The sequence below is a fragment of the Rana temporaria genome, chromosome 3 (assembly GCF_905171775.1).
Source record: "Rana temporaria chromosome 3, aRanTem1.1, whole genome shotgun sequence".
NCBI classification, from domain to species: Eukaryota; Metazoa; Chordata; class Amphibia; order Anura; family Ranidae; genus Rana; species Rana temporaria.
Window position 1 is genome coordinate 333,860,544 of NC_053491.1, and position 26,461 is coordinate 333,887,004.

At 43.1% G+C, this 26,461-nt stretch overlaps 1 protein-coding gene across 1 annotated transcript in view; it reads right to left on the reverse strand.

The window, feature by feature from the left end:
• The window catches only part of NDST1 (N-deacetylase and N-sulfotransferase 1), a 173,707-nt gene that overhangs the window by 69,220 nt on the left and 78,026 nt on the right, over positions 1-26,461 (reverse strand). Inside the window, exons 3-4 of the mRNA XM_040345034.1 lie at positions 303-785; positions 107-194 (exon numbers count right to left, since the gene is read on the reverse strand). Of these exons, the coding sequence (XP_040200968.1) occupies positions 107-194; positions 303-785 (571 nt within the window). The remainder of the gene's footprint in view (positions 1-106; positions 195-302; positions 786-26,461) is intronic.

Below are 26,461 nucleotides of genomic sequence, written 5' to 3' on the forward strand. Positions count from 1 at the left end.
AAAAGAAAAGGCAAATACTATATTTGCTGTAGAAATATCTACAACATACAGCAATTATTATTAAAAGAACTAACTTATTAATGCCTCGTATATTTCTCTCACCCACCTGTGTGGAAGAACTTTCCAGAAAAGCCAAGATTGAAGGTGAAATTTGGGATGTGCGCTCTTAACTCATTCTGGGTATCATACAGTGCCTGAAACAAAAAACGGTCACAGTCACACACAAATGTAATCCAATAATATAGGTCATAGTCATAATAAAGGATGAAAGCTTACATGACCACCATATTAACCATGCCTACCTTTACATCTTCTACTTTCATGCGAGTTCCCTCCTTCCCAACAAATATATCGTCGATGTCAACCAGTACGTAGCGGTTGAGGGGAAGAGACAACCTTTTTCCAGTCAGGAATGACACTGCATCCGTAAACACCAGCTTATGAAGCCAGAAGTTCAAGTTGTTACCAAAAAGCACCCTTTGGATACCATCATGCAGTCCTAGGTCCTGAACCACTGTTGTGTGGAGGGCCGCGTCTACACTGAGATGAGGTATAGTCTCTGCTGACTTGGTCTTGGCCAGTAGAACCGGTTCATAAGTGGTGTGGTTGGACTGGAACACTGTCCAGTCTTCTCCTGGTAGTTCACCCTTTTCCACCTGGTTGGGCTTGGTTATATACAAGAGAGGGGATTTGGGATTGATGCTGCAGTCCTTGAGGCCTAGATTGGAGTGAAGGTACAGGGGAAAGCCTTTCAGCTGGGCGCTAAGCAGACTGTTTTCATTGGCCTGTAGTAAAAAGAAATGGAAAAATGGATGTTTAATGTCGATGAAAAACAATGCTCCTATATCAAAGAAAGGCTAAAATAAAACTCCAGTTAACATTTGGATTGACAGACGAAGAGTTAAAACCTTGATGATCACCATCACTGCTCCTGGAAGTAAGGGGCATCACAGCATGGGCAAAGCGAGGTTACTTTAAAAGCTGAAGTTTCAAATTTTTTGGAGATAGAGCACCAAACATTTGTTACACAAAGGGCGCGCGCGTGCAACAGTGGAAGTGACCCCAGGTCTAGCCGGATGTGCGGGTTAGAACGCAGGAGGTACCCGCACTTCTTGTTCGCGGGACTGCATGCATCCCAATGGACACACAGGGAGAGCCAGGGACACCACACCAACCGGGATTGCCAACTAATCACTGTTCCACCACCGCCCACGTCGCCCCGCGAGGAGAAACACATAGGGGTAAGAACTCATAGCCCTAGATCTGCTCTGCACTTGCCTGCGTTTCTCCCCCCCACTTTGCATTTGGTGTGATTATGTCGGTATGTCCACCTATTGTGTTTACAACTGCTTTATTGGCCAGTGTAAGAAAGGGGAGGTTCTGCAACGTTCCTGCTTTGGCCATTACGGATTGTCCGTTGGATACCTCCCATGGGGATGGGAACGCGAGAGTCCCATCCCCATGGGCTGGGCAAGCCATGATCGAGGGGCGGGTCTAGTTGAATCATGGCCACCTGAGCTTGGACCTTTGATGCACATGTATACTAGGGATGAGCTCCAGCATTTTCGCACACTCCACATGCAGAGCCCGCTAGGAAGCCTGCGCGGCGCTGAGCTAATCACAGGCAGGGAGACACTGTCCGATGCTCGGCTGCAGAGATCGGGAAATGTCTCCCTGCCTGTGGTTAGCGCAGCGCCGTGCAGACTTCCTGGCGGGCTCTGCACGTGGAGTGTGCGAACACACCAGAGCTCATCCCTAATGTATATGTATACATATATTTGGGGGCACACAGGAGAGAGGTACCACGGACCACCTAGGCTCTGAAAAAAGGGGTGCACCCCAGAAGTGCGTCAGCCGTTTGAGGTATCATCAGACTCATCAAGTCCCAAGAGAGAAGGGGCCAAGAGAGCCAGCTTGTTTGTCAGAAAATCGTATACCTCAGCTCGTTTGAGTAGGACCATTGCCTTCATTATATTTTAAATAAACATTTTTATATGCGTAAATGCACTAGGTCGGTGCACCCTCCTTTCTTTCTTTTTCTCTTTAGCCATATGAACACCCATTGTTCTGAGGAGGGCTGCAAGACTTTAGACCTTGCCTTAAGACTGGACTACACTACCCGTGTTTACCGAGACACCAGAGCGCAGGAGTTTTTGTTTTGTTTTGTATCCCATTATCTGCAGGCTGATGCTGTAGGGATTAACAGTTTGATAGTCTATGGAGGATTTTATTATTATGCTGTATATATAAAGTATACTTTTACCCTGACTGGCCCCATCTCTACGATTAAGCCTGCAAGGGTGAAATGTGTGAGTGCGGTGGTCTGCTGGTGGGGCTCTCCATGTGTTTGTGCTGGCTGAATAAAGCTTTACAACAGGCAGCATCAGTGTGCAACCCTGTGTTCGCATAGCGACCGAGGCAGACCTCTTGTGATCCCCAACGGACATGAATGGGACCAAAACTGAGAAGGATTGAGAGGGGCCTGGTGCAGGGCACCTACCTAGAACCTGCAAACTATGGGATACACAACTTTATACATATCGAAAGTGTTTGGTGCTGTGTCCCCCCTCCCAAAAAATAAAAACATATCAAATGTCAAATAATTCCTTGTTTCCACTGAGCGGAACGGTTCGGGTCGGTACAGTTTGGAAGGGTTAGAATGTTTCAGCCTATTCAGGTGAGCGTTTCCACTGCAAGTCGGACCGTCAGGGGCCATACAGGGTTTAAAAAAATGCCTAGCGTGTCCACCAATCAGTGGAATGTATTGTAGCTCCGCCCTAACAGAATCGTACCATTTTCTATGGCCCCACATCTGAAGCAGGACCCAGAATGGCGCGGTAAGGTTCGGTTGTATGGGCCGCTTGCATAATGGAAACACTCAAAATAGCGTTCCGAACCAAACCAACCCGAACCGATCCGCTCAGAGGAAACGAGACATATGTGGTGCTATAACAGGAAAGTTGACTGTGCTACTGTACCTAAAGAGAGCAAGAACCAGGAACTGAAAGCCAGCACAAGTTTCACAGTTATATAACACTTATTGAACATTTAAGCAGAGTAAAGCAGCAATAAACCCTACACATATTTACAACAAGTCTCTTTTTGGAGTGAGTGTGAACTAAAATCACAAACACATAGCAACCAAACTTAAAAGGAGTTGTAAAGGAAATTTTTATTTTTTTTGCTAAAATGACTGTTTACATGGTATAGAGACATAATAGTTAACCGATTCCTTTTAAAAACAATTAAAAATAGAAAGAAATCAATCATATAATGATACCGTCGGAATTGCCACGGAATTCGGCCACTAGCGAGGCGGTATTAACCACCGCTAGCGCCCGAAAAAGGGTTAATACCGCCCGCAATGCACCTCTGCAGAGGCACATTGCCGGCGGTATTACCGCGGTGTCCCATTGTTTTCAATGGGAAGGAGCGGTATACACACTGCTCCGTTCACCGTGCCAAAGATGCTGCTTGCAGGAGATTTTTTTCTCTCCTGCCAGCGCATCCCCTCAGGCTTTTACATTGAGAATGCAGTGCAGGAGTTTTTCAGGCGCTATTTAGGCGCTATTTTTAGCGCTAAACCGCCTGAAAAACTCAGTGTGAAAGGAGCCTAAACGAAAAGCCACTTTGCACTACAAGTGCACTTGAAAGTGCAGTCGCTGCAGATGTGAGGGAGACATACAAGGAAAATAAAAAACAGCATTTTTGCTTGCACATGATTGGTAGATTAAATCAGCAGATTTTACCCTCATTTCATAACTTCCCCTCAGATCTACCCCCCCCCCCCAAATCGATCGCTCCCCCTCTAACCCACCCTGCCCGGTGTTACAATTTCTTTGCCTGGTGAAGCAAGTTATATTTTCCTGAGTTCTCCCAAAGGATATTAACCCTCATCGGCCAGTCCTCTTTATTCCCCTAGGTCCAATGCCAGCCCTTTTTTGGATCCTGAGAAAACCCCTTCACTGGCTAGCAAACAAGAATTTGGAATGGGAACAGTCTGCATGATAAAAGAAGGATCAATTCAGGGGCTAAACGGTGAGATGAAGGACCCAGCGCTGGATGAGCATGTGGCCTTGGACTTAGGAATATGACATTTTGGGTTGACATTTTCTTTGATATGTGCCTGCTGCACCATGTACTTGTATGAAAATAGAGGTTCACTATGATCCATAATGACTGTTTGCAAGCTCAGTCTTTATGATGCCCTGTCAAGGAAATATATTGGTCTTAAAGCGGAGTTCCACCCAAAAATGGAACTTCCGCTTATCCCACTCCTCACCCCCTTACATGCCACATTTGGCATGTAATTTTTGTTGGGGGGGGAGTGGGGGCTTCAGGAGAAGGGGACTTCCTGTCCCACTTCCTCCTTCCGCCGAGGGCTGCAAAGGCGATTAAGCTTAATCGCCTTTTGGCAGCCCCTCCCTGTAGGCGATCGCCTAGGACACGTGACAGGTCCTAGGCGATCGCCTGTCCAATCAAACAGCGCAGCGCCGGGCCGTGTCGCTCGCGCAGTGGGTGCCCGGCCGTGAAGCCGAAAGCTGTCATGGCCGGGTGCCCACAGTGACAATGAAGACGCCGGCCGGGGAGGGGGGGAGAGTAGCGGAGCCCCGGCCGGCGCGTCGCTGGAATGCTGGAGCAGGTAAGTGTCTGTTTATTAAAAGCCAGCAGCTACACTTTTTGTAGCTGCTGACTTTTAATAAACATAAATATTGGCTGGAACTCCCCTTTAAAGCAGAACTATAGGCAAAACTTTTTTTTTGTCATTTTTGGATAGATTAAGGGAGGATTATAACCCCTATCAGATTTTTTTTTTTGCCATCTGTGTCCCATTGCAGAGATTTCCCTTCACCTCCTGTCCCATAGACAAACAGGAGGTGAGAGGAAAACCCTACAAATTGAATTTCTTAGGGACACTTACGCCACCAGAACTTGTGTCCTCATTGGAAAATGTCCCCTCTATTACTTTTTTGGGGACAACCCTAAAATTGGGGATTTCTTTTACTTTTCCTCTCTATCCAAAAAAAAAAAAGTTTGGACTTGTGCCTTTAGTTAGGCCTCATGCACATTACAGCTGCCATTTGTGGCTTCAGATGTTTTTTTCTACAGTCAATAAACTCTCCAGCATGTTATCCTATGTGTCCATGCACACATAGGCTGTTATCAACCATTTTTGGCTGGGGTGTTTTTTGGCTGTAAGAATAAATAAATATATACAGTGGCCCAGATTCAAGAAGCTATTGCGCCCGCGCAACCATAGGTTGCGCGGCGCAATAGCTGTTTTGCTCCCGCGTAGCGAATGCCCCTGATTCAGGAACATCGCTACGCTTAGACAGACATAAGCCTCCTTATGCCTTCATATCTCAGGCTGCATTCTTGCGTTGGCCGCTAGGGGGCGCGGCCATTGTGATCGGCGTATAGTATGCAAATTGCATACTACCACCGATTCACAAAAGTTGCGCGGGCCCTGCGCACGCAAGGTACAGAGTTTCCGTACGGCGACTTTAGCGTAAGGCTGCTCCTACTCATAGTAGGCGCAGCCAATGCTAAAGTATAGCCGCCCTTCCCGCTCATGAAATTTAAATTTCACGTAGTTTACGTAAGTGATTCGTGAATGGCGCTAGACGCCATTCACGTTCACTTAGAAGCAAATGACGTCCTTGCGACATCATTTGCCGCAATGCACGTCGGGAAAGTTTCCCGACGGAGCATGCGCTGTTCGCTCGGCGCGGGAGCGCGCCTAATTTAAATGATTCCCGCCCCCGGCGGGATCATTTACATTAGGCGCCCTTACGCAGGGCAAATTAGCATAGCGCCCGCGCAATTTACGGAGCTACTGCTCCGTGAATCGCGGGCAAATCAAAATATTTGCGTGGGCACAGAGAAAAATCTTTGCCCACGCAAATATTGCGCGGATCTACCTGAATCTGGGCCAGTGGGTCCTGAGAGGAGTTTTTCAGCTGCAAAAAACGCAGATAAAACGCTCAAAAATGGGGCTCGCCAGCCTTTAGCGTTTTTGATCCATTGAGAAAAAAAAAATTATATATATATACACCAACGCTGAAAAACGCTAAAAAACACTATTGCAAAAACGTTGGAAAACGCGCTGCAAAGCTACTGGAATTTTTATCATATTAATATAATGTCCTATGTTTAAGACTGCGATCTTATGACCATGGGGGGGGGCAAAACAGAGTCAGAATACTGCTAATTATAATCTGAAATTCACCTGGATTTAATTGGGATTTTATGTCATTGATCTACATAAAACAGTCCATAATATTGAAGTGTAAAAAATCCACGGCGTTTTCTAAATTATCTACAAATTAAAACTGAAAAATACTTGATTGTGAAGAATTCATCTCTTGTGCAGTTAAACCCCTAAGAACTGTTGCAGCCAATTGTTAATTACCTTCAAAAGTCACATTATAAGTTAAATGGTGCCCACCTGCGTACAATTAACTGTCACAAGATCATAGATTACATGCACACGTTTCTGGAGGGTCTTACAGTTTGTTAGGTAACATTTAGACCCCTTTCACACTGAAGCATTTTTACAGCGTTTTAGCGTTAAAAATTGCGCTCATAAAACGCTTTCCATGCATCTCAATGGACCCTTTCACACCGCCGAGTCCTGCAAGGAGCAGCTTTTGGGTGCTGAAAAAAAAAAAAAAAAAAACACTCCAAAAACGACCCTCTCCATTGAAATTAGTTGAAAGCAGGGCTGTGGAGTCGGTAGATAAATGTTCCGACTCCGACTCCTCAGTTTTATGTACTTCCGACTCCGACTCCCCGACTCCTCTGTATTAATATGCGAATGTATTTTATACATTCCTTGAGGGAAAGAAACGCAACCTACCACAGGACTACTGGCTGGGAAGCCAACAGTCTACTGTATTGCACAGTTTAAGCAAAAGACAAACACAATGAAAACAATCAAGTGGCTGGATAGTAGCAGCAGGCATAAACATCAGGAACAGGATCTTTACCAGTTCAAAAATACAAACCACATTATTTGGTTGTTTTAGAACAAAAACAAAGCTTATCTATAATGAACCAAAAACAAAATCTGTAAAACCTAGAAATGGTTTATATTAATCTTGAAATGTAGTTATAGGCTTAGCAAATGCAAATCAATTCAATGTAGAGTTCTAAGGAAGAGAATTGCCTCTGCCAGATCCTCTTTCATAGAGGCTCTTAAGGCCCCGTTCACACCTAGGCGTATATACGCCTGTAGTGTGAACGCCGCTGCCGCCCCGACACGCCAGAGGGATGCTTTAGCATTGCCCTCTATGGAGATGGTTCACATTTCCACGCCAAACGCCTGACGCCTGAAAAAAAGGTCCCGGACCTTTTTTTCAGGCGTCTTTCGGCGTTCGGCTAGGAGATGTGAACCAACTCCATAGAGGGGGTCACAGGCTGCATTTACAATCGCGGCGTTTTGTCGCTGCGAATCGCGGTTCAAAACGCCGCTATTTGCCGCCGCAATTCGCGGGACAAAACGCCGTGATTCAGTACGCTATAGTGTGAATGCAGCCTAAGTCAGACTTTATTATTTTTAGGGCTGAAAATAATCTTTCGACACTGACTTGGGTGGGTGGCGTTGCAGTAACTATTCTGGCCACATCACTAACGATCTCTGGATAAACAAGGATGGCTTCTTCAACAGTAAGTTTTGATGAGCGATCATACTTTTCAACTTCTTTTAGTGCTTTATAAAACTCCTGTTGGAATTTATTTGGACACTTACTGGTTCTCTAACGCTTATGCGACGGTTACGTGAGGCACTGCATGCATTGGTCTTTTTTCTTACAGTAGAGAAGTCATTAATTATAACTTTTTGTGAATTGGGACATTTTAAACTTGCTTTTTTTGCTTTTTTAATTCCAATCTAAATTTAGTAGGAGTCGGAGTCGGTGCATTGTTTGCCGACTCCAGGTACCCAAAATTTCCCCCGACTCCTCGACTCCGACTCCACAGCCCTGGTTGAAAGCGCTGTAAAAAACGCCTTACCCCTTCACACTGAGGCACTGCAAAAACGCCCTAAAACTTTAGGGTCTTAGCGGTGCTTTACCAGCACATTGGGATTGCAGATCAGGCTTCGCTCGAATAACGCTTGAAAAACGCTCGAATAACACTCGAAAAATGCCCCAGTGTGAAAGGGGCCTTAACCAGAATCATGAAGAATACGCTTGGAACTATCAAAACAAGATAAAAAAGGTCTTGAAACCTGGGATCTGAATTTGGTCATAAAAAGAAATGCCAACTTTTGAACACTCACCCCAGAGCACTGGTAAATCTATGATTAATGGAAAGACTTTGGCACAACCACGACTCTTGGAAATGACATATACCAAAACTCTGGGTGACTGGGTAAGGTGGGCATTACAGAAACAAAGTGTTACTAAACCCAGGACTCTGCATTTACTATATCTGGTCTCCCACAGTGCGATTTCAGGTGCTACTTTATAGACATCCGAGTGGCTTCATGCACAGATGTCTATTGAAGTCGCCCCTGAAAATTGGAAAAAGTAGTTCAGGAACTACTTTTGCAAATTAGTATGGCGCTGCAAAAATCGGTGTCTCACCGATCGGAACAGTGCCATTGATCTCACAAATTGCATGACAAAATGCATGACAAATCGCTCCAATATGAACCTAGACTAAACGTCCGTTTACCAGCAGCAGTGTAGATGAAGCCTTACGCCTGGTTCACACCTATGCATTTTTTTGCGCAATTTCAGTTTTGCAGAAACACATTACAGTCCATTTAACATGGCTTCCTATGGATGTAGTTCACATCTGTGCATTTTATAGGAAAGCGCCAGGGACTTTTTTCTGGTTTTTGGTTCTATAGGCTTCAATGGATCAAAAATGTGTATTGGAAAGCGCAAAATACACCTGGAATATGCAAACTGCAACCTGCAAAGGTGAGTATCAGGCCTTAATGGTGCAAAGAAATTACTGCTAGACAGCTTTGAATTAAAACGTTTTTTTACTTTTTTCGCTTTTGTTGAGCTTTATTTTCACCTGAAGTTTCTGCTTTATATGAATTTCCTGCGTTTAGTTTCTACCGCCAAACAGATTACGCTCACCTACACAGCTTTGCTTAGCCAGCACAGGAGAATTTCACACCTGCTCATTAGCGGAAACAAGCTGCGTACTTGGCTCAGGTGATGAGAAAGAGCGATTTGTTGAATGCCGCCGCTTTGACACAAAAAACAAAAAAATTTTATTTGTCAAGTGTTGCACACACCAAGACAGCAAGATAATGTTTTGTCAATAACAGTCTCAGCTTGCATTTCAGCGCTATGTCTCAATCTAAAAGATACCATTTCAAATGAAACTTTTGCTACCGTCTGATCAGTGACGGAAAAAGCAATAGCATAGAAGGGAAAATAACACAAAAGTAAGAAAAAAATAAAATAAAAATCACACACAAACAAAAGAACAAAAAAAAAAAAAAAAAGACACGATCTCCGCTCAAAAAAATAACGTCCTACTTGCTGGCTTAAAGCAGACCCATAGGGCTCATGCACAAGGCAGCAAAAAAAAAAAAAAAAATTTATCAGTACAGAATTTTTTTTTTTTTGTCTTACAGATTCGAACGCAGGTTTATTTATTTTTTATTAGAACTAAAAGTCAAACTCATGCTGTGCTTGTACACGAAAAATCTGCGTCCAAAGTCCTGCTTATAGACCGTATTTTACACTGTACATGGGTAAACAATTGTGCCAACGTTTCTAAGTGTACAGAGCAAATTGGCCTGCTCAGCAAAGTGAAATCAGCTTAATTACACACTACCGAGTTGACATATTGTTCCCGGTCACCTGTGTATTAGGATCCAATAGGGAAGATTTGCAATGTACGCATGTAAAACATCAGTACCAACGTTGTATTCACAAAGTGTACACACAAATATTTTCGTACGATTTTGCGGTTAGTAGGATCCTGCAAGAAATCATAGGGCCGTGTTCATGAACCCATGATGCCCAGTTACTTCCCCTGTAAAAAATCACTTGCAGATACTGTATGTGTAAAACGTACCTGTAAAAAAGGAAAAAGTTTTCCTATTATACGAACTTACCGTCTGTCATCCGCAGAGACTGAGCAAAGGTGACACCAGTTTCATGGGAAGACTCGATGTCTATGGTATATCTTTTGTACAGACTGGGGAGTCTTCATGAAATTTGAGGGACTCATCAATACAGAAGACAAGGGTTATTATTTAGGCACAGGTCCTTACCTCACAAGCTGCCTAGCCCCCACCCCTGAGGAAGTGTTCCCCCTGACATGGGTTATTATTTAGGCACAGGTCCTTACCTCACAAGCTGCCTAGCCCCCACCCCTGAGGAAGTGTTCCCCCCGACATGGGTTATTATTTAGGCACAGGTCCTTACCTCACAAGCTGCCTAGCCCCCACCCCTGAGGAAGTGTTCCCCCCGACATGGGTTATTATTTAGGCACAGTTCCTTACCTCACAAGCTGCCTAGCCCCCACCCCTGAGGAAGTGTTCCCCCGACATGGGTTATTATTTAGGCACAGGTCCTTACCTCACAAGCTGCCTAGCCCCCACACCTGAGGATATGTTGCCCTGACATGCTCCTCCCCTCCACCACCCTTTCCTGTACTTTTGTTTTCCTTTGGTTTTGGATCGAGTGGCAAGTAGTTACGGCCCCATCAGGATTTTATTCCTGCCCGTGTCACTCCTTAAGCCTTGTACACACAAATCTGATTTTCCGACAACAAATGTGTGATGGCAGGGTTATGTCGCATAATCCGACCGTTTGTACGATCCATCGGACAATTGTTGTCGGAATTTCAGACAACAAATGTTTTATAGCATGCTTTCAAATTTTCCAACAACAAATTTGTCTTGTCGGATTATCCGATTGTGTGTACACAAGTCCATCGGAAAAAAAATCCAAAAGTACAAACACGCATGCTCCGAACCAATGCTAACCATAGCACAACATTATCAGAAGCTGCCCAACAGGTGTCGCTAAAGAGCTAAAAATCCATGTAGTTTTGTGTATGTTGGCTGAAAAAGTTCTGCCATCTGTATGCATACCAAGGCCCCTTTGCACAAAATTCCACGCATTTGTCCGATTAAAAACCAGATTGTGTGTACGAGGCTTCCGTTTGTCTTGGTGACAACCGAGGAAAAAGAAGGTTAGAACAGAAAGTGAGGAGAATCTTTCCAGTGGGTAAAAAATAAATAAAAAAATAACTTGTATGTCTAGCTAAAATAGTTTAGTTTAATTTTGGATAGTGTGCGGAAGGATTAGAACCCTTGCTAGAATTTTACTCCTATCCCGACTTCCATTATTGACATTTCCCTTGCTTACTGTTCAGGTAAAAATAGTTTCACCACATAGGAAGATACATTTTAATTTTTTTGTTAATCCGTTCTGCTACAATGCATTAAATACTTTAATGCGTGTGGTTAAAAAAAATTGGATTTTTTTTTTAATGTACTCACATTTGTTTTCTTCTTTGCAGAGCGCTTCTATCTTCACTGTGGGCATGTGAAGCCCACTAGGAGTCTGTTCCAGGATAGGGTGCTGCTGGCTACCCAGCATGCACCTCCCGATCTCACGTGTGCGAGGTATATACACAGGCCTTAGCGCAGGAAGATTATCTTGTTGCCATAACAGGCGACGGAGGAAGTGCCCACCCCATTGTTATGGCTACGAAGATAATCTATGCCGGTTGTCTCCTGGGATTGATGACACGCATTTCCCAGGAGACATTGCAAAGCTGGAAATGACACGCACGGTCGTAAAGGAGGAAGTGAGAATAGAATAAAGAATTACTAAAGTAAGTGATCCAGAAAAAAAAGAAAATGATATGTCAATTTGGAATTACTGCATACATTACTGCTGGATGGTAAGGACTTCAAAATGTGGGTGAAACTCCGCTTTAGCCTAGGTTCACACTGCTGCGAATTCAAAATCGCGGTAAAATGCGCAATTTTACCGCAATTTCGCGGACGCGATTTTGGCCGCAATTTAATGTAAATCGCGGCCCGAAATCGCAAAAAGTAGTACAGGAACTACTTTTTGAAATCGCAGATGCAGCGTCGCACTGATTAGGACAGTGCCATTGCCGACAATTGCCGGCAAATGCCGCCGATTTGAGATGCGATTTGACATGTCAAATCGCATCTCAAATCGTTCCAAATCGTACCCAGTGTGAACCAGGGCTTAAGTCAAGAAAGTTTCCATAAATCTTTGGCGAGCCCATCAGTCTTTAATTATCTATTTTTGAATAATAATTACTTTTTACTACCAGAAAGCGGTGTTAAAAGTAAATCACCCAAAAACTGAAAGTAATGCTGGCCATACACTATACGAAAAATCAGGCGAAAATCGGTCGTTCAGACAGTTTGTTCGTTTTTCGAAAAGTTAATGGGCACAAAAATCGATAATCGTCGGGACGTTTTTGAGCCGAAAAAACGAAGGACAAGTTTGGAAATTTTCTGCCGAACGAACGATAAATCGGAAGGTTAATGCGTTCCCCGTCCGAACTTTCTGCACTAGGTATACGTAAAAAAAACGACCCAATGTTTTTTAATTTATGTCCACTGAACGATTTATCGGTCATTACATGATGGCACTATCGTTTGTGCCCACGACCGAACGTTCTTTTTTCGAAAGTTCGTTCGGACGATTTTTCGTAGGGTGTATGGCAAGCATTAGGCATTGAGACCTTCAACCTGCTCAGTCCTTCAGTTGTTCATCCAGGCATCGTTGCAGTACACCAGTCATCCATAATACTTTTTTTTTTGTAATTTTGACATCCTGGAGCACACTAATGGCCCGTACACACGATCCGAATATCTAGAGGGGAAAAAATACATTATTCTCTATGGAGATGGTTCACATCTCCACTCCAAAATGCCTGACGCCGAACGCCTGAAGCTCAAACAAGTTCCGGACCCTTTTTTGTTGCGCGAATCGGGGCGGATTTGGGCGTTTTAGAAAGTTTGTATTCCCATAGAATGTAATGGAAACGCTCGATTCAAGCGTCTAGCGTGACAACGAGCGTTTCTACGGGCGTTTTGTCGATTTAATCAGTAGAACATTTCACCCAGGCAGAAGGTAAAAAAAAAAATCTACAAACATAGCAACAAGTGATGAAAAGATGATCATTTTCCTATTGGCTAAAATAAAAAACGTTGAAGTTCAAAAACGTCGGACGACGCTGTATGCAAACGCTCGAATACGCGTGAATACGCACGACAAAACGCCGGAAAAAACGACCAAAAACGCTACGCTCAGATGTGAATGCAGCCTTAGGCTGAATATACACTTCAAGAATTTCAAATGCAAAATTTGTAAGAAGGTTCTTAGGAAAACGTATACGAAAATTCTCAGAACATTCAAATATCGTTCAAAAATAGTTTAAGGATGTCCTTCGCTGTTATTGTTGGATTTTGGAATGAATGGCCTTTACAGAACAAAAGCTTTATACGCAGTTACAAATTTGTACATTTGAGAAAACATTTCCATTCTGCTTCTTTGAATTTTCCTGTCACTGCAGTCAAAAGTGAATGCCAGTTTGACAAAACGAATGATTAGAAATAAGGACAAGTTTTATATTTGTGAACTTTTTCAGTAAAAGAATTTGAGTTAAAAAAGAAATAAGAATGTCAGAGCCACGAAAGAATAAAATAGAGAAGTGGTCCCATTGGATTGTCACCCCTAACACCCATTTTTTTATAAATACATTTTACTCTTAATAGAGGGCTATGATCATGTCTCCCTATGGCTGCTTTGCTGGTTCTTTCTGTTTTGTGTTTCAGGTGACAAGCTGCCTGTTACTAGGAAGATTTATCTCAGTTGCAGAGCACTGGATTGGTGACAAATCCTTTGGCGGGAAACTTCTAGCCAATGAGTGTAACCTTTTACTTATATCCTCTCCTGTCACTGGGAAGAGTCAGTATTTACCTCAGGTCTGTCAGCTGGACTCACCTCTGGATTCTCCTCAGCCTTCCCTTTGGATCTTTTGACCTGCTCTCCCACCCTCCCCTTTAATTCCCCCTCGTCGCGATCCCCCTTTATGTGGGTAAGGTCGCTCACTTTGTGGGTGGACAGTGGTTGGTATGCTGTTACTTGTTTTATATAAGATATTACTGCTTGAGTCTTAGTGACTAAGCAAGTTGGTCTGTTAGTGGTTACCAACAGTTTGATATTGAAGGTCTATCTTTTTGGGTAATGTCGCCCACTTTGTGGGTGGACAGTGGTTGGTAAGTTGGTATTTGGTTGGTATAAGATATTGCTGCTTGAGTCTTCGTGACTAAGCATGTTGGTCTGTTAATGGTTCACAGCGATTCTGTTTGGTATTAAAGTTCATTTCATAATTAAAATTGTTTTAAACCCAATAAAGGGGCCACAGCCTGAACATCTCCACAATCCTCGTTGTGTTTTTTTATTTTATATTTTAGGTATGTTCTTATGGTTTGATGGGTGTTGATGGGGTGTACAATCCCATGATGACTGTGCCTGTAAAATGTTGAACAAAGTTCTACAAGAGCTTAGCCAGCTTTACTTGTGGTGGTGGAACACCTTCTGCGTAAACTGTCCTAATTCTGGAAACCATGCTTGGCAGATCATACTCGCCTTAAAAGGGGCTGTAAAGGTTTGTTTTTTAATTTTCTAAATAGGTTCCTTTAAGCTAGTGCATTGTTGGTTCACTTACCTTTTCCTTCAATTTCCCTTCTAAATGTTTTTTTTCTTTGTTTTCTTTGTCTGAATTTCTCACTTCCTGTTCCTCCTCAGTAAGCGGTTCTGGCTGACTAACCATCGCTCGGATGATGGTGGCAAGCTTACCGAGGAGAAATAGGAAGTGAGAAATTCAGACAAAGAAAACAATTTTTAGAAGGGAAATCGAAGGAAAAGGTAAGTGAACCCATTTAGAAAATAAAAAACAAACCTTTACAATTCCTTTAACAGGTCTTCCCCAACACCATCATTGTTTCTGGGAGTGAGGCAATGGCAGCCAACTAAGTAGCCCACCATAGTGATTAGGGTTGTCCCGATACCGATACTAGTATCGGTATCGATACTGAGCATTTGCGCGAGTACTTGTACTCGCGCAAATGCTCCCGATGCTTCCCCCCCCCGAGAGCGAGTGGAGAGGGGCGGAGAGCAGTCCTCGGGTATGGAGGAGAGGAGAGCTGCTGCCGCCTAGTCCCCAAAGAGAAAGCCAAGCCCCCGCCGCTGCCATCTAGTTGATTAGCGCTTGGGGAACATAACAGCTTTCATTTGAATAGCTGTGTGTTCCCCGCCGCACCTCGTCATATATAGCCCCTCCCCTTGTCCGGGCACTTTGATAGACAGATCACCCGTCCCAGACTTGGCTTTCTCTTTGGGGACACAAGGCTGCATTTGGGGACACAAGGCTGCATTTTTTTTAAAAAGTATTTGTAATCGGTATCGGTGAGGACATGAAAAAAAGTATCGGTACTTGTACTCGGTCCTAAAAAAGTGGTATTGGGACAACCCTAATAGTGATAAGCCAGTAGCAAAGGAGTGGGGGAGGACAAGAAAGCTCAGACACCAACTGGTAGTGTCAGAGATTTGCCCATTTAGTATGGAGAGCTTGTATCCATAGCAGAGGAGAATGACAGCTGGTGACACTTGTGCAGGCACCTCCAAGGCCACTTAAAACTGCCACCTACCATCTTACCTGGTCCTTCTCAGCCTTTTTGCTAGTGGGGGGGGGGGGATAGAAAACAGCTTTGGCAGTTTATGCAATAGCAAGCACTGTGCTATTTGTAGAATGTTGTTGAGTGTCCTCATGTACAGAAACAAGAGGTCGAGAAGATCCAATGACCTTTTAGCTAGACATCTAGAATAAATAAAGGCAGCAGTCACATAACTTTCTATTGAGCTGCTAGCCTTTCACATCACCTGGACACACATACCAGCTGGGAAAACCAGGGCTGTGGAGTCGGTAGATAAATGTTCCGACTCCTCAGTTTTATGTACTCCCGACTCCGACTCCACGACTCCGACTCCTCTGTATTAATATGCGAATGTATTTTATACATTCCTTGAGGGAAAGAAACGCAACCTACCACAGGACTACTGGCTGGGAAGCCAACAGTCTACTGTATTGCACAGTTTAAGCAAAAGACAAACACAATGAAAACAATCAAGTGGCTGGATAGTAGCAGCAGGCATAAACATCAGGAACAGGATCTTTACCAGTTCAAAAATACAAACCACATTATTTGGTTGTTTTAGAACAAAAACAAAGCTTATCTATAATGAACCAAAAACAAAATCTGCAAAACCTAGAAATGGTTTATATTAATCTTGAAATGTAGTTATAGGCTTATATAAGAAAATATTGTGTTGCGCTGATAATCAAGTAAAAAATTGCATACATATATATATATATATATATATATATATATATATATATATATACACACCATATACAAAAATAAGAACCCCCTACACCTCAAATCAGGGAGGTATATGTGCAAAAGATAAACAAAAACCACTCAAAAACTATAATGTGAAAAAATTCAAATAGAACCAGCAACAATAGTTCATGGAAAAAACACAGTTCAGTACATAGGCTAATAGGAGACAGGTGTGAGACCCACAGTCCTCTGGTGTGCAGCTGTCATTATAGCAAAAAAAAAACAAAAAAAAAAAAACACCACCTTTCCCTTCTGGACTCCCCGATTAACACAGGATATCAGCCGCTCATAAGGAGAAAAGAAAGATATATGGTGCAAATAACGTAATAAAATGGGAAATGAACCCTGCAATACAATGATTGCACTCACAGAACCTCGATGGTAAAAAGGCTCAACTGCAATCAGTCATTGAACGCCGCTCAGTGCTACGATCTCCTCAGAAGGACGGATTCGACCGTCGATCGCGTCACTCGGCTTCTCCCCCACGCGTATCGTCAATAGCCACTTGACTTATTCATGGGTTCTATGAATAAGTCAAGTGGCTATTGACGATACGCGTGGGGGAGAAGCCGAGTGACGCGATCGACGGTCGAATCCGTCCTTCTGAGGAGATCGTAGCACTGAGCGGCGTTCAATGACTGATTGCAGTTGAGCCTTTTTACCATCGAGGTTCCGTGAGTGCAATCATTGTATTGCAGGGTTCATTTCCCATTTTATTACGTTATTTGCACCATATATCTTTCTTTTCTCCTTATGAGCGGCTGATATCCTGTGTTAATCGGGGAGTCCAGAAGGGAAAGGTGGTTTTTTTTTTTTTTTTTTGCTATAATGACAGCTGCACACCAGAGGACTGTGGATCTCACACCTGTCTCCTATTAGCCTATGTACTGAACTGTGTTTTTTCCATGAACTATTTTTGCTGGGTCTATTTGAATTTTTTCACATTATAGTTTTTGAGTGGTTTTTGTTTATCTTTTGCACATATACCTCCCTGATTTGAGGTGTAGGGGGTTCTTATTTATGTATATGGTATATATATATATATATATATATATATATATATATATATATATATATATATATGTATGCAATTTTTTACTTGATTATCAGCGCAACACAATATTTTCTTATTTATTCACTTTGGTTTTGTGCACCTCACGTGTCTGCAGCTTATCTTTAGTATTTTATATGGTTTTAGTAACAGCGCTGTAGTACCTTTTTACATAGTTATAGGCTTAGAAAATGCAAATCAATTCAATGTAGAGTTCTAAGGAAGAGAATTGCCTCTGCCAGATCCTCTTTCATAGAGGCTCTTAAGTCAGACTTTATTATTTTTAGGGCTGAAAATAATCTTTCGACACGGACTTGGGTGGGTGGCATTGCAGTAACTATTCTGGCCACATCACTAACGATCTCTGGATAAACAAGGATGGCTTCTTCAACAGTAAGTTTTGATGAGCGATCATACTTTTCAACTTCTTTTAGTGCTTTATAAAACTCCTGTTGGAATTTTTTTATTTGGACACTTACTGGTTCTCTAACATGCGTTCCCTGTAAAAGCAGAACACAACACTATGGAAAGTATAAATATTGCAGCTCCTAATTGTGCGTTGCGTGCCATATAGTGAAGCACATGAAAAGCGTGCTTCTTCACGGTCACTTAACGTCTTCGTTTTGCGGTTACGTGAGGCACTGCATGCATTGGTCTTTATTCTTACAGTAGAGAAGTCATTAATTAGAACTTTTTGTGAATTGGGACATTTAAACTTGCTTTTTTTTTTTTTATTCCAATCTAAATTTAGTAGGAGTCGGAGTCGGTGCATTGTTTGCCGACTCCGACTCCAGGTACCCAAAATTTCCCCCGACTCAGACTCCTCGACTCCGACTCCACAGCCCTGGGGAAAACCCTTGTACAAGTAAGAATCAAGGTTTAATAGCAATTCTGCAATAAAAGCATGTATGGCTAAAATATTGCTTTGAAGAACTCCTCTCATGAGCACTAAAAAAAAAAAAATATAGGTGCATATATTCACATCTAAATGTCCGTATTAGGCTCTCCTATGGCGCGTACACACGATCAGTATTTCCAACAAGAAAAATTTGGATTTTTTTCCGACGGAATGTTGGCTCAAATGTGTATTGCATACACACAGTCACACAAATGTTGTTGGAAATTCCGAACGTCAAGAACGCGCTCACGTCCAACACTATGACGAGCCGAAAAAAAGTTCAATGATTTAGAGCATGCGTAGGATTTATATGCATACAGACGATCGGAATTTCCGACAAGAACTTTTCCCGTCGGAAAATTTGAGAACCAGCTTTCAAAATTTTTGCTGTCGTAAATTCAGACAGAAAATGTCTGATGGGGCCTACACACGGTAGGAATTTACAACCAAAAGCTCACATTGAACTTTTCTTGTCGGAAATTCCGATCGTGTGTACACGGCATAATACAATGGGGTACTGAAAAGTGAAGAAACTCCATTCTTAATTTTTTGCTTTATAATTTCTCTACCTCTCCTCTGAATGAAGCCCAAATTGTGGGCATTACTAACGTTGAGTTCAGATACCACCGCTCAGGTGCCTGTTTAGTAAGTAAACCTGGGGGTTCCCACCCAGTTCCATTCCCTCTATATTTTCACTGGTTGCTAGGGTGCTGGCAGCATTATGTGTTTATATAGTGCAAACTGCCCAGCACGATAACAACCAATGATGCGAAGTAGCCTGGACCGCAGAATCCCAGCAACCAATTATAAGTCAAATAAAGGGGAGGGGGGGGGGGGGGTGGAACATGGGAACTGGCATGCACACTCTCCCTGCATACCCAACGACCGCGCTTGTCAAAGGGAAGTGCCTTGTTCCCTAGACAAGCGCTGTCAATAATAGAAAGTTAAACATTCTTCTCCTTGCTAGATGTGTGTTCAGACAGTGGTGGGGGTGCACTTTTAACCATGATCTCTGTGCAATAACTCAACCAAAAAGACAACAACCAAGGCTGGGTTGGTTCACACCTGTCCGGTGCGAATTATATGCCCCAATGTTCTGAAGTGAATTTGCAAGGCTCATGCCCGTATTTTTGTCACAGCTGCAATTTCAGTACATAGTAGATAAAGGGTGTCAACTTCTGTAGGAGAGCAATCTGTGCCAAAATCCTAAACACATCTGCGATTCAGAAGCATTCGCATAGACCTCGATGAGCCTGGAATTCACACCTGAACCACACCAGAGTGCTCAGAAAACGCACAGGACTCTTTTTAAAGTCGCACTGCGGATGCACCGCATATATGTGAACAGCTTCAATTGAAATCAATGTTATTTTACATGTCATGCGAATCGGATGTGGTCCAAAACGCATCCAATTAATATATATGTGAACCGAGCCCAAGTGCTACATGAGAACTGTGTACAGTCAAAAAGCAAACAAGCTCCTAGCAGCAGTTTGAGCTTTTTTTTTTCCCTGCTACTAGAAGCAAATTGTTTAATCCCATGTGCCCATTCACACTATTTTATTTTAGTTTAGAAGTGTTTTTTGAAGCTTCAGCTTCTAAAAGCAGAAAAAAAATGTTGGGGGGGATTTGAGATGAGAGTTGAGAGGTATCTTAATATAGCATGGCCTTACCCCGAAGGGTCCCGACGCGCATGGGAAAAGGGGACCCAGGAACCAAAAGCAGCACAGAACGGCACAAAGGGTGGAAGAGAGGCTACGCAGAAAAGCCAAGACTTCAGTAACCTGCGGAAGATCGGGATAGTAGGGGCCTTCTGGAGCTCGACAGGGAGGCTATTTTATAATACGGCACCCTGGTGGGAGAAGGCCCGACCACCACGCCGGATCTTCTTGGGCACCAAGATGTAGAGGAGATCTCTGCCTGTAGATCTGAGTGATCTGACAAGAGCTTGTTTATGAAAAAGAGCAGAGATAGATGGGGCCAGGCCTCTCATAATCTTAAACATGATACATCCTGCCTTAAATAAGGTGCGATAGTGGACCGGCAGCCAATGCAAAGTACAGATGACAGGGGTGATATGATCCCTCAAAAGGGACATCCATGAGTAACCTAGCCACAACATTTTGAATAAGTTGAAGCTTCTGCACTAACATCTTTGGCAATCCCAGATAAAAAGAGGAGCCAGGGTTAAACCTGAATCTAGGACGAATCCCAGATCACAGACCTGGGGGACCACCTCCGGAGCAGGACCAAATGAGGGTGCAGAAAAAAACAGCGACAGCGCCTAAAAACGCTGCCCGCCGCTGCTAAGCACCGGTTTCCAGTGTTTTTTTTTTGTCCTCAACAGGCAGCGCCAGTGTCCTTAACCAGGGAATATCTGGTTAAGAAGCGGCCGATGCATCGTTAACAATGGGCTCCTCAACAGCCGCCAGTAGGGTTCTCCACTGACAGCTAAACATAAACAAAAGAATTGGCAGCAATGAAAACTTATAAACGTGTAGTTTCCTCACCAAATCCATAATCGACCCTTAGGTCTGGTATGAATTTTGAGGGAAACCCCATGCCAAAATGTAAAAAAAGAAAAAAAAAAAGAAAAGAAAAATGGCGTGGGGGTTCCCCCAAAAGCCTTGCCAAATTCCTGGACCTTACCAGGTCACATGCCCTCAACATGGGGGGGTTCTTTTGGGCCAGCCAGGCCGGGGGTGTGGGGGTTTGCGGGCGGGGGGGGGGCTTATAGGTATCTGGGGCTCCCAGTTCCCGCCCCCCCATGTGAATGAGTATGGGGTACACAAAACCCCTACTTATTTACCAAGAAGAAGGGGGGGAAAAAAAGAAAGAAAGGGAGGTCATCACCTGACGCTGGCTCTCGCCGAATGACAGCTCCGCCACTTCTGGTCGCTAAGTAAACTAAGGGGCAGAGCAACCCAATGACTGGAGCATGCGGTGTCTTCAGCTAGGGCATAATAGAAGACCATCTATATATGGAAGACACAACTCCCTAAAGTTTTAGGGGTCCTAAAGGGGTGTTAGTGCTTCTGCTATCACTTTGAAGATCCTGGGAAAACCTTTCCATCGTGGATTTAGCATTTTGCCCGGAGTTTCTTTCACGGCTTCCTGGATAGCCCACCTACTCATCCAGGAGTGTGATGATGCCCAATGTGGAAGCTGGAGGCATAGCAGTGACACAGGAAGCTGAAACAAAGCAGTTGTGTCACCTGCATTGCTAAACAGCACAGCGGAGGTACTTGAATCAAAAGACTGGCTGCGCAGATTTATTCATCCTTTACCAGGTAAAGCACATCACATATACTTATTTTTACCTCTGCGTTTCACCCCTGTGCCTGGAGCCCCAATTTCGGCAAGCAGTAAGCCAGAGTAAAGGTAATCCACACAGAACAGCACGGTAACTCTGTAACTGACATCACGTTTGTGGATTTCAGAAATGCGCACAGAAAAGGTCTATTTATTTTTCCATGGCCGCAGCTGATGGCGCAGGATTACTCGTGAAAAGTTAAATAAACAGGTGGCCCGTGCAATTCCAACCATGGCAGTAAAGATTGGGTTACAGAGAAACCTGCTGACACAGACAGACCTCATGTGTTGTGCAACATAAAAATTATTATGGTTACCGTAATTCCTGACATATGGTTACAATGACAGGCCCCATCTCACATGCTCAGTGGATCTGCTCCGTGCAATGCAGCTGCATGTGCTAAACTCAATGTATGCCAAGAATGATCGCCTAAAAACCTCACGCTGCATCCTACAGAGCTGGGTGTCTTCAGTCTTCCAAGTTGAATGATGCTGGGACATCTTGCTTGTGCCTAAAGGAAATTACTGCAGTGACAACCTTGAAACACTTGCTGAGGGACTGGATGTAAAGCCACTCTCATGCTTTCTAAACTACTGCCATAGTGCTGATCTATAAGGATATAGATGCCTCCTGCATGTATCCTTACCTGTCAAATGTCTACCTTCTGTCTGTTATGAGAACTGAAAAACTGCAGATTCTGTGGGTGGGTCTGTTGTCTGGAGCTCTGTGGGTGGAGTCGTGATGTCAGTAGACTCCCCGCCCTCCTACACACCCCCCTTGTCAACATGCATTTTTTCCTGTGTACTCCTTACACTAAATTCTGCTATGATCACTAACATCCAGTGAAAATCCAGAAAAGTAACCACATGACTTCAGAAAAGGAGTGGGGGTGAGAATTAAAAAATAATGCCTATCTCCAGGCTAGTGCACTCTCAGCAAGGGGGCGGAACGGACAAAGGGTTTCCCCTGTTTATCCGTTTATTTTACTGGGGGGGAAAAAGAGGATTGCTCAGAGCTGGATTAACCCTTTTTGGCAAGATTGGGCACAGATGATAGGAAATATTGTACTCTACATTTTGACAGCAAGAAAAAAAAAAAATTAAAAAAAAAATCAGGTTTACATCCACTTTAACCACTTAACCCCCTGACCATATTGCTGGTCAAAGACCAGAGCACTTTTTGCGATTCGGCACTGCGTCACTTTAACTGACAATTGCGTGGTTGTACGACGTGGCTCCCAAACAAAATTGGCGTCCTTTTTTCCCCACAAATAGAGCTTTCTTTTGGTGGTATTTGATCACCTCTGCAGTTTTTAGTTTTTGCGCTATAAACAAAAATAGAGCGTCAATTTTGAAAAAAAAAAATATATATATTTTTTTACTTTTTGCTATAATAAATATCCCCCAAAAATATATAAAACATTTTTTTTCCTCAGTTTAGGCCGATACGTATTCTTCTACATATTTTTAGCAAAAAAAAAAAAAAAAAAACGCAATAAGTGTTTTGATTGGTTTGCGCAAAAGTTATAGCGTTTACAAGATAGGGGGTATTTTTATGGCATTTTTATAAATTTTTTTTTTTTTTACTATTAATGGCGACGATCAGCGATATTTTTTCGGTACTGCGACAATATGGCGGACACTTCGGACACATTTTTGGGACCATTGGCATTTTTATAGCGATCAGTGCTATAAAAATGCATTGGATTACTATAAAAATGCCACTGGCAGTGAAGGGGTTAACATTAGGGGGCAGGGAAGGGGTCAAGTATGTTCCCTGGGTGTGTTCTAACTGTAGGGGTGTTGCCTCACTAGGGGAAATGACCGATCTTTTGTTCATACATTATATGAACAGAAGATCAACATTTTCCTCCCTGACAGGACCGGGAGCTGTGTAACGAGCGATCGCGTGTGCGGGGCCTGCGCGAGAGCCGATGTATAGCTACGGGCTCTCACGCAGGGGAGCCAACCTGCCACCATAAAATGACGGCGGCAGGTCGGCAAGTAGTTAAGGCTTGTTCACACAAGTTGTGGTTCTACCACTCCCTTCTATATTTCCTTCTGGCCATTTTTAAACAAAGCCTGTAGCTTTGTTTTTTGTTTTTTTTGAGTGGCCAGAAGGAGAGGCGAGTTGGCGACTTTGTACACAATCATTCATAAACCAAATATTAAAGCGCATGCAAACCCTCAACTTATAAAACAGACCCCCTGTGACAAAGTCGGAAAGTGACGAAACGCATCGGGGCGTGGCTACATGGGAAGGTGATCGGATCCTCAGCGAGTGAATAAGTGGGGAGATCGCAGCACAGTGCCTCCATGTATGTCTTGTACCATGTAGGCTTGTTTCACTTGTATTTGATGTACGTGCAGTTTTATATATGTATAAAAAAAAAAAAAAAAAAATCTTAAAATCGATTTTACACTATTGGAGGCATCGACTCTAATTTTTATTCCTACAGGTGGAGTTTATAACCAGGAATTGGAACGGAGCGTGACGTTTTAGCAGCTCTTCAATATAATCCCTGAGCTTATTTGCCAAACACAAGAGTGAATGGCAACAGCATTTGGTGAGCCTGTTTCCCATTTCTCACTGTGGTGGAGGAATTGGTGTTATTATAAATTTTGCACATCTTTTGCACTTTTAAAGAGGACTGTAGTCGTTTGGCGTTTTATGTGGAATCGCAAGATATTTTCAATTTTTTTCCCATGAACATTTATTTACGATTAGATGTGTTTGAACACATTTTTTTGTTAACCTATTTTTTTGTTGCTAATGAATTTTTTATGAGCGCTACTCTGAAACAGTTATTTATGTGCACATTACTTATTTTTTTCACCTGTTGGTTTGTAAAACAACCTATTCAGTTTAAAAAAAAGAAAAGAAAGGTAAAACATGTGGATAGATTTCATTTTTTCAAATTATAAATCCGTTTTTTTTCCTCCTTTTTTTTTATAAAGTGATCACAGAGCTTCTGTTCTCAGCAGCACAGAGAGGTGAGGGAGGAGAAAGAGCAGCACACTGATCTTCCAAGCGATTGGCTGTGCAGGGGAGGGGTCTCAGGACAAGCCTTATCATTAGGAGGACAGCAGGCTTAGTTCCCAGCACAGCTAGAGAACTGACCACAGTGTGTTCTCCTGCTTAGTGTGGTCAGTAAAAAAAACAAAAAAACAGAGGGACTAATAGGAACAGCAAGGCTAAAATATTTGTCCGTTTTAGTTGTTGACCTTCATTGTTGGGGAGAAGTGGCACCCATGGGACAGGAAGGGAAATTCCGCATGGAGTCACAGACAAGGTGGCGTTGGGCAGAAAAAAAAAAAAAAAAAAAACTATTCCTCATGAATCGGCCCAGACTGGGATACATGTATACATGTAGGCAATACTTGTCACCAGTCCCCATGTTTTTTTTTTTTTTTTTTGCCATCCACCACTGATCAGGGATACACTACCTTTTCCTTGTCTCACAGGCTTTGCGCTTTTTTGTGCTTCGTTTTAACTTACAGTATATTTTTCCTTCATAGTTCAAATGTTCTCATTCCATTATTTGCTCATACGTTATTTGTTTTCTACATGGTTGGTGTATTATAGTACATTATACACATTGTATACATTGTAGGCTGACCCCGGTCAGTGTCACTCTATTTGAGTTTGCTGGTAGATGACATTTCTTTACAGGAACTGGTGCATTGATTTTCTAAGGGGGATTATGTTTTTAAATGTTTTTTTAGTGGGTCATATTTGTGGGATGTTATGCATTTGTATAAGGTTTTTGTAATTTATTTACAAAAAGTTTCTTTATATTTTCTGCTCATTTACACTTGGTGGTTGGGGGAAGTGGGGCAGTAAAAAAAAACAGCCAAGCCAGCCGAGCTGTGTTTATACCTACCCCTTCCACCTTTAAAGTGTTGCTAAACCCACAATAAAATCAGTCTGTATATGCAGCAAGCATGCTTGTTATACTCACTGTGGAACCTAAGGGGTTAATTATATGCAGCACTGTCCAGAGAGTCAGGGGCCCTGCAGCCTCACAGGACAATCACAGTAGAATGAAAACTCCTCCCACAAGCTTTAACCAGACACTGATAGAAGTCACAAGACTATTATATACTGCCGATGAGAAAAGGTTTTTAGCATTTTAGAAGTATTAAAATAATTGTATTTCCATGTTCCGTGTACTGTGGGAGACCGGATATAGTGAATGCAGGGTCCTAGGTCTACTAACACTTTAAGCTGTGAAGGCAGCTGGATGGGGATGTACACGTCTGCCGCAGTGGCGGCTGGTGGTAAGCAGTACCAACCCCCCCTGGTCAGTTGGTGGGTCTGGTGTACTAATTACCCTATCTATGCAGCGCTTCACCAGCGGCTTCCCTTGCTCGGTGGCGGCATCTTTTCCCTTCCTCTGCTCTCCATGGGCATCAGCGGTTTTCGTTTTCCTCCCTCTTCCTCAGCGGCCAATCGGAGTCTTCTCTTTTCAGCCAATCGGGAAAGCCGTTTCTGATTGGCCAGATTGAGGATCAGTGTTACAACAGCGAATATTCATTCGCTGTTGTAACATCTGGGTGTGCTCATGGTGCAATGCTCTGCGCTGCGAGCCCACCCTATTTTGAAGCCTATTAGAGCCTGTGGGTCTAATCAGGTGCTTCAACAAAAAAAAAAGACCCGTCACTGCAATTCAGGCACCAGGCATCCTGAAAGGGGCCTGGAGGCATGAATAGGGGGTGGCTGTGGATAGATGAATCTATCCATTATTCATATAGGGGGTGT